The sequence below is a fragment of the Catharus ustulatus genome, chromosome 1 (genome assembly GCF_009819885.2).
Source record: "Catharus ustulatus isolate bCatUst1 chromosome 1, bCatUst1.pri.v2, whole genome shotgun sequence".
Classification (NCBI taxonomy): domain Eukaryota; kingdom Metazoa; phylum Chordata; class Aves; order Passeriformes; family Turdidae; genus Catharus; species Catharus ustulatus.
The window spans coordinates 30,699,614-30,707,711 of record NC_046221.1 but is presented as its reverse complement, the minus strand read 5'-3'; the positions used below and the strand labels follow the sequence as shown (position 1 = coordinate 30,707,711).

General features: G+C 44.0%; 1 protein-coding gene across 1 annotated transcript; it reads left to right on the top strand.

Annotated features, from left to right (window-relative positions):
- The first annotated feature begins 1,086 nt into the window (after window positions 1-1,086).
- AGR2 (anterior gradient 2, protein disulphide isomerase family member) lies at window positions 1,087-5,652 on the top strand. The gene is made up of 7 exons (XM_033079091.1): window positions 1,087-1,216; window positions 1,503-1,566; window positions 1,637-1,689; window positions 2,658-2,731; window positions 3,111-3,174; window positions 3,584-3,667; window positions 4,264-5,652. The coding sequence occupies exons 1-7, from the start codon at window positions 1,087-1,089 to the stop codon at window positions 4,311-4,313; spliced, it is 519 nt and encodes a 172-aa protein (XP_032934982.1). The 3' UTR covers window positions 4,314-5,652.
- The last annotated feature ends 2,446 nt before the right edge of the window (window positions 5,653-8,098 follow it).

Genomic DNA, 8,098 nt, shown 5'->3' with positions numbered 1-8,098 from the left:
ATCCCACTAGCAAAGAGCATTGTATCACTCATGGAAACTCAGCTTATGTCTCCTCCTGCAGTTCCTACCTGGAAAAACACTTCTGTTTTCCTGGAGTCCACTTTTCATTATCTGAACTTTAAAAACAATCTGTCTGCTATGGTGAGGGGTTTTTTTGTAGACTCCTTTCTCCTTTTTTTTCTTTTTTCTTTTCTTTTTCACATTAATCTTTTCAATGTTCTGCACCGCTTCTGGAATATCTTAAAATTTCTCTTTGTACCCATTATGTTGGTTCTAGTTTCTAGAAGGAGGAAATGGAATGAGAAAACATAGGGTCATGTTGCTGAAATTATTTCCCCTTCAGAGGAACATCCCAGCTGAAGTGTTGAGGAGTTTTCCATCAGATGTGTCTTGCCTCCATGCCCCAGTCTGGCCCAGGAAAAGCTCTTTTCTTTGTGCTGCTTTCACCATCAAACTCCGTTTCAGTTCTCACTGGGACGCACATCAACTCCTCCCAACTCTTTTTGTTATACACTCTCCTCGGTTTAAGGATTAGATTATGTTTTTGAGGGAAAAAACAGGATTGGAAGCATCAACAACATCATTAAGCCATGTCTATGCTAATGTTCATGGTAAAATCTAGCTTAAACATTCTGATTTCTCATTTGAATTGCTCCCACAGTAAAATGGGGGAATAAACAAAACAACTTTTCAGCACCCACAGCTGCGTTACTCCAGCACTGGGAGATCAAGGTAGATCTGTGAACTTATTAGGACTTGCAAGGACTTTGGGAATTGCTGTAATTCAGTTATTTTCCTGATCATATGCAATATGTATAAAAAGAAGAAACTAGCCAGCACAGACATGCACATCCTCGAAGGGTGGGAAGCGGCCGGGTCCTTCAGGGCGCTGTGCTGAGCGAACCTGGCTCTGCCGTGCCCTCCGGCCCTGCCTGGGGCTGCTCCTTCAGCCCCGACTCGCCCCGCTGCATAGTTGTGCCTTGAGCTTTGCTGGCCCGTCCTTACTGCTGCGTGCCTGGCCGCCAGCACCGAGCTGGGAGGCACCGCCACCACCCGGGCTTTGTCTCACCTGTTCCAGGAGCAGCCATGGAGAAGAGTTTCGTGTCCTTGTTCTTGCTGCTCATCGTCATCTCCTGTGCTCTGGCCAAGGATGCGGGCAAGAAGGATGCAAAGGACACTGCGGCTAAGCCAAAACTGCCTCAGACACTCTCCAGAGGTAAAAAACCAAACAACTGAAAAAACCTCCACCATTTTTAAAAAAGTTTTAAATTCTTTGAAAAAGAAATATCTTGTGGATGTGTCAGCTACTATGCTGTTCTAGAAAATAATTATCTTGCAACTCATTCTGCAAAACTTTTCCTAGTATTTCCTAGCCCCTCTCCTCCCTCATTCCCGATTTAAAGCCCCCTGGCAGAGGTGGGCAGGGGCAGGGCTCGCCCCCGGGGTCCCCGCTGGTGAGGCGCTATCTGAGGATGTGTGTGTGTCCCCTGTCCCTCCTGCAGGCTGGGGAGACCAGCTCATCTGGACGCAGACCTACGAGGAGGCGCTTTTCCGAGCCAAGCACAGGTACCTGCCCCGCCGCGCCCGCCCCCAGCCCCGCGCCTGCCCGCTCCTAACCACGGCTCTTCTTTTCCAGCCAGAAACCCCTGATGATCATCCACCACTTGGAAGACTGCCCACACAGCCAAGGTAATCCTTCTGCACTCGAGAGGGAAAAAAAACATAATTCGTGTTTTAATTTTCTAGAAAAACGCTGCTTTAAAATATATATACATATATATATAGCCACCGTTCTGCTTAAAACTTAGTGACTACTAGGTTGCACAGCATGGGGAGTGTTCTTCAAATTACTATACCACGAAGATGCTTTCCAATGTGTAGAAATAAAATTAAAATGGGAATTCAGTATTGCATAGTACAAAATGAATACAGAAATCAGCACAGGTTAGTAGGGTTTGACCTCTGACAAATCTGAATTTGGTTCACAGCACAATCAGCCAAAAGCAATAGTGAGACCAGTAGCATGAAGTAACAATTTGTTGGAAAGATCATATTCAGCTCTTGATATCATCAGTGATTGAGACTGAATCCAGCCAGGGACTAAATCAATCCAGGCTGAAACTGAATCTTCCAGGATTTCTGGTAACTGAGATTGCTCTTTCCCAATGTCTTTGAATTTATCTGAGGGCCCTCCTTCCTGCAAGTCAACCCACATGGCAAGATCTTTGCATCCATCCATAGCTCCAACTACTCCAGAAGGGTCTCTGTACAAGCATTTAAACCCTTCCAAACATTTTAGTCTGAAGCCCTACATGCTGTATTATCAAGTACCTTAAGATCTGGGGCCAGAAACCACAGTAGTAGAACAGGAGGCTTGAAGGGTGAAATGCTCAAATTCAAACCTAAGCACACAAATTTGAGAGCCAGCTGTACCATCTGAAGGAAGATGGGACATTTTGCACTATTGTAATTACTCTTTAATGCAGAATATAAATGAATGGATCACGTTCCAATGGAATGAACTGAAAATCTTTGTTTGCTGCAGTTGTAAACTGGACATTTTCATTTTGTTTCATCAGTTTGTTTGAATTTCTTTTTGGAGGACAAAATTTCAAGGGTATCTTTTCAATTTTCCTTCCCATTTGTTTCTACTCTAGCCCTCAAGAAGGTCTTTGCTGAACACAAAGATATACAGAAGCTGGCTGAAAAATTCATTCTGCTGAACCTTGTGGTAAGTTCCCCAGTTACACTTAATTAAGTGAAAGTGACAAAGTTCTGCTTTTAATTTTGGCTTCTCTAACTTGAGTTTAATAGCTAGGGTTGGCTAGGAAAATGGCCACTGCTGAAACATAACAGATTTCATAGTAAGTCTTTTTGATTGGTAGCTATCATAAGCTCAGAAAGTGAAGGAATGTAAAGTTTAATAATAACATGAACTGTTACCAGTTCGCAATTCCAGCTGTTAAAAAACTGCATCCCAGACAGTTAATCTCTTAAACTGCAAAATGTATTATTTGTGCTGTGCTTCATAATACAAAGTATGCTTAAGGAAAAAAAATATTTATGTAACATGCGCTCCTTGACTAGGAACCTTCTCTGTTTTCTTTAAGTATGAAACCACAGACAAGAATCTTGCACCTGACGGCCAGTACGTCCCTCGGGTTTTGTTCATAGGTGAGTACCTCAAGCATGAGAGCTGATCTCAGCGCAGAGCCCCTGCTGCACCATGCATCTCAAATCGTCAGGCTGATTAATAGGAATTTATTTCATGAGAAATATAAAGGTTTGAGTTGGTTTTGTGGATCAATACCACCCAGCTTCACAGGTCCAGCATTCCTCCCTTAATGGCTGATGCCACAGTCGCTGGAATGGGTAGCTCATCCCATTCCTAATAAACCTGCAAACACAACACTTAAAACTGAAATGTCAGTAACCCTGTTAGAACAATCTCTTAGTCAGCGGAAGCAGACATGTCTCACAGACACATTTAGGAAGCAAGCAGGAGTGCAGAAAGATTTATTTCCTTTTATTTCCTTCTGCTTGAAGGTTAACCTCTACAAATTCTCTCACCCTTTTTTCCCAGATCCTTCCCTGACTGTGAGAGCAGATATTACTGGAAGATACTCAAACCGTCTCTACGCATATGAGCCCTCTGACATTTCATTGTGTAAGTAGAGTGTTCTGACACATTCTGGAAATATTCTGAAAGCAGTCCCATTTTTCATGTGACAAGGAATAACACCAGGCATTACAGATTCTCACCATCAGTACTTGCTGAAAGACATTTAACTAGGAATAAAATTATACAGGATGCTAGACTTAAACTCAGTGAGATGAAGAAAATTATGGTAGAGCCCTGGAGCTTTGAGCATCCATCTATTTTAAAAGCAAGCATACATCAGTAGGAACTTGCATAATTCAACAGTGTTCACTGAAAGCAACAGTGAGAACTCACACACAAGTCCCAACAGGCCAGGTCAGGAAATCTTCTGGGAGCAGGGAAAGATGTTTGATACAGCCATCCCTCACTGCTGCACAGCTCCAGTCTCTGCCCATGTGTTGGTATTAATGAACGTTCTCACCAGTAAAAATTAAACCCATGATGTTCACAAATTGCTTGGAAGAGTAAGTGCATCTGAAAACTGATAGCAATAGGCATGTGACTAAAAGCTTTAATAATAATGACATTTTCTCTGCAGCATTTTTGGTTGCTGGCAGAGGAAGTTGCAGCAAAAATAACATGCATTAATATTTCATTTCTAGTGTATTCAAATATGCAGAAAGCGCTGAAGCTCCTGAAGACTGAACTGTAAGAGGAAGAAGAAAGCCCTTAAATATTATGAAGTCTTATCTTCCATCTCTTCTCCACACCTTGATACTGGTGAAGAGACATTTAGAGTGATATTTAGTGATGTGTAGTGATGGTTTCTATACATAAACACTACAGTTTTACATTAGCACTTTTGTACTGGGAAGCATTTTTAAAAGCTGGAGGCTTTTATTTTAAGGCGTACAGAAGAATATACTGTATGATTCAACTGTAAAAATGATTTTTTAAAAAATAAATTCATTTCAAGTGTTTACATACAAAACATTGCTGTTTTCATTTTTTCCCCTTATCTTCATTTACCATTATTAGAAATAGTAAAATCACCATGTTGCTTGAGACCACAGCTTGCATTTTACATCCAAGCAATTTGGAAGGAAAAAGGCTGTCATAGATTAATCCCAGCCAGCAGCCCAACCCCACACAGCCACTGCTGTCTGACTCCACTCCAGTGAGAAAGGAAAATCAGATGAGAAGTGAGAAAACTTATGGGTTCAGATAAAAACAGTTTAATGGTAAAACAGAAGCTGTGTGCACAAGCAGAGCAAATTGCAGGATTAATTCATTGGCATTAATTCACTGCTTCCCATAGGCAGGCAGGTGTTCAGCCACCTGCAGGAGAGCAGGGCCCCACCAAATGTAAGCGACTTGGGAAAACGAACACCATCACTCCAAATGTGCTCCCCTTCCTGCTTCTTCCCCCAGTTTGTTTGGTGAGCATGACATATGTCCCTCATTCAGCTGTCTCAGCTCTGTCCCCTCCCAACTTCTCTGCAGCCCAGGGTTGGTTGCAGGGCAGTGTGAGGGAGCAGCAGACCTCAACTCCGTGTCAGTAATCACAGAAAACAGCCTTGTGTTATCAGCACCATTGTGGCTGCAAATCCAAAGCACAGCACCACACAAGCTACTGTGAAGAGATTCAACTTCACTCAGCCAAACCCAGCAGAGGAAAGCAGCTTTTTATCTCCAGTTTCAGCAGCTAGCTAAGCTCTCTATTACTCACCCTACTTTATCTCGTATTATTTTCTAGTAGCACCAGCCCATGTAGAGCTTTCATTATCAGCCCTTTCTTTACAGCTAAAACAGCAAGAAGTCGAAATCTTTCACAGAAAAGTACTTGAGACTAGAGAATGGGATCATTTGCATACAGAGCTTATTTTTCTTTTGAACTGGTTGTATTCTGAAGTGACTTAGGATGTAACTACTTCCCTTAAAAGGCCCCTGCTTACATCAGATTTCAGTAAAGCCCTGAGATGACTAATAAAGGGATACCACATTGACTATGTGGCTGGTTTCATGATTGCTTATTCCTAAGCCCAAAAGGGACAAGAGAAGTCAGAACTAAAATAAATGCTGCAGATGAACGCCCTGAGAATGTGCATATGCAAAAAGGAGACTTTCCAGCCCCAAATATCTGCTGTCTCTGAACTCAGCAGCAGCATCAGTGAGAAACATTTTGGCCATGACCACACCTTCATTATTCTCTCAGTTCTTTGGCAACAGCAGTATTCTTACTACTTCTATTACCATTACTGCCACTACTAGTTATAGTGAGAACTACAAGAGGAAAACGCTTGGAAGAGCAAGACAGGTGAGAGAAGAAAGGATTTCACCTCAAGGGAATCTCCCAGCAAAATCAGAAGGGAGGTACTTGCTCATAGGTCTTTGGCAAGCTGTGCAAACCCCACCTACCAGGAAACTTCAAGAGGTACCTGGAAAGGGTCCCAGACATGGAACTCAGCATTCCTTCAGCACTTCACTAAGATGTTACTTTCTATTGTAGCATCCAGAAGACCGTAGAAAAAGAGATGCTGTGAGGGGCAGAAATAGTCTCTAGATCACGTATCAGTCAGAAAAAGCAAAAAATGTGGTCATATCACTTAGCAGGGGGACAGCACAGAGGGAGGCCAGAGCAATTGGTTATCAAATCACCTTTACTTACTCAACCCAAAGTATACTTGCTAGAGCTATGTGGCGTAAAACAAAGGCTGCCCGTGTCATCATGTTTTACAAAGCTGTTTTATAACACCATGGGAAGTAGCATAATTTTCTTAAGCAGAGGTACTGATGCTATATATAACATCCAGTAAAAAGCTATAGCTTTTAAGGTACGCTTTTACAGATATCACTTCAAATTATACAAGCTTTCCATTTTGTAATAGTTATTTTCGTATGAAAGGTGGCAGATACTGTGCATAGTATCAGCATGTTAGTCAATATCCGGATTCACTTTCTCCCGTAGATAGAGAAGAATTAGATTGTTTTGTAGCCAATTATTTTTATATGATAAAAATGTGTATGTGTTTTGAAAGAAGTCATCTTTCTACATTTTTACAGAATAATCAACATGAAGAAAGCATTTCAACAAACTAAGGCCAAAAGACATCTAATGTAAGCAGCAAGAATGCTCCAAGTTAAGTACAGTAATTTCACGATTACAAGCCGCACTGACTATAAGCCGCATCGCCGGGTGTTGGCAAACATTTCGTTCTTTCTCCATACACAAGCCACACCCAATTATAAGTCGCTCTGTCATTCGCAGGGAGGACCCGCGTGCAACAAATTTGCCAATTAGTAACAGAATCACGGCAGGGCGGTGTTTACTGGCTCGGCTCGGGTCGTGAGGGCTCGGGGCTGGGCCGGGTGGCCCAGCTCGGCGCTGCTGCTCGGTGGGGCTGCTCGGGGCCAGTCGCCACCGCCGCTGGGCTCGCTCGCCCCAGTCCGGCACTGCACCGCAGTGTCAGGCGGGGACGGAGCCTGCCAGCACCCGTGGCGGTGGTGGGAGGTGGGGAAGGAACCTGCTGGCACCCACGGCAGCAGCGGCAGGAGGGAAAGGAGCCCGCTGGCACCCATGGCGGCAGCAGCAGGAGAGGAAGGAGCCCACTGGCACCCACGGCGGCAGCAGCAGGAGGGAAAGGAGCCCGCTGGCACCCACGGCAGCAGCGGCAGGAGGGAAAGGAGCCCGCTGGCACCCACGGCGGCAGTGGCAGGAGGGGACGGGAGCCCCCTGCCTCCCCTCGAGCCGCAGGGTCAGCAGGAGGAAGCCCCCTACCTCCCCCGGGCTGGGCTGCCTGAAGGAGGGAGCTCCCCCACCTTCCCCACCACCACGCTGCCTCCACGGAGCTGGCTCCACCCGCGGCGCAACAGAGTAACCAATGTGTAACAATCACGCAGTCCCGGGTTTTAGTGGCAGGTTGCTCAACTCGGCACCTCAGTTTGCACTTCCGGGGTTGTAAATGTCAGAAAATTATTCATATATTAGCCACTCCCGAGTGTAAGCCGCATTTCCGGTGTGAGAGCAAAATTTTAGTCAAAACGGTGCAGCTTGTATTCGTGAAATTACTGTAATTCCATTACTTTGACACTGTGCTGCTGTAAATAGCTTCTAGAAAATCTGGTGACAAGTCCAAATCTCAAGCAGTCAGGTGAAAATTAAAATGCATCTCTAGAAAACAAACAACAACAAAAAAATCTTTGTGCAGTGAAAAAGTTTTTCAAGAAGAAAATGCAACAAAGTTCAAAGACAAAACCCACAAGAACAAGTATAAATAACTTTTTAAAGTACTCTAGTTTGGCATGTCAGAATAGTACAGCATTTCGTGTATACTCACACAAGTCAGACTTAGAGAGGCAACACTCTTCACCTTCCAAAAGCAAAGTCACTCGTGTTTTACTTCAGAACCAGGTCTGGAAAGCAAATCCACACCTCTGATTGGGAATTTCAACATTTGCGTGAGTGGATGGGTTTGTTTAACCACAATCCCAAAGAGA

What these genes read in the sequence shown, in the direction of transcription:
- AGR2 (XM_033079091.1), top strand. Translation starts at nt 1,087, where the DNA reads ATGGAGAAGAGTTTCGTGTCCTTGTTCTTGCTGCTCATCGTCATCTCC. An exon ending in GCCTCAGACACTCTCCAGAG is followed by an intron (nt 1,217 to 1,502) that starts GTAAAAAACCAA and finishes TCCCTCCTGCAG; the next exon opens with GCTGGGGAGACCAGCTCATC. An exon ending in CTTTTCCGAGCCAAGCACAG is followed by an intron (nt 1,567 to 1,636) that starts GTACCTGCCCCG and finishes CTTCTTTTCCAG; the next exon opens with CCAGAAACCCCTGATGATCA.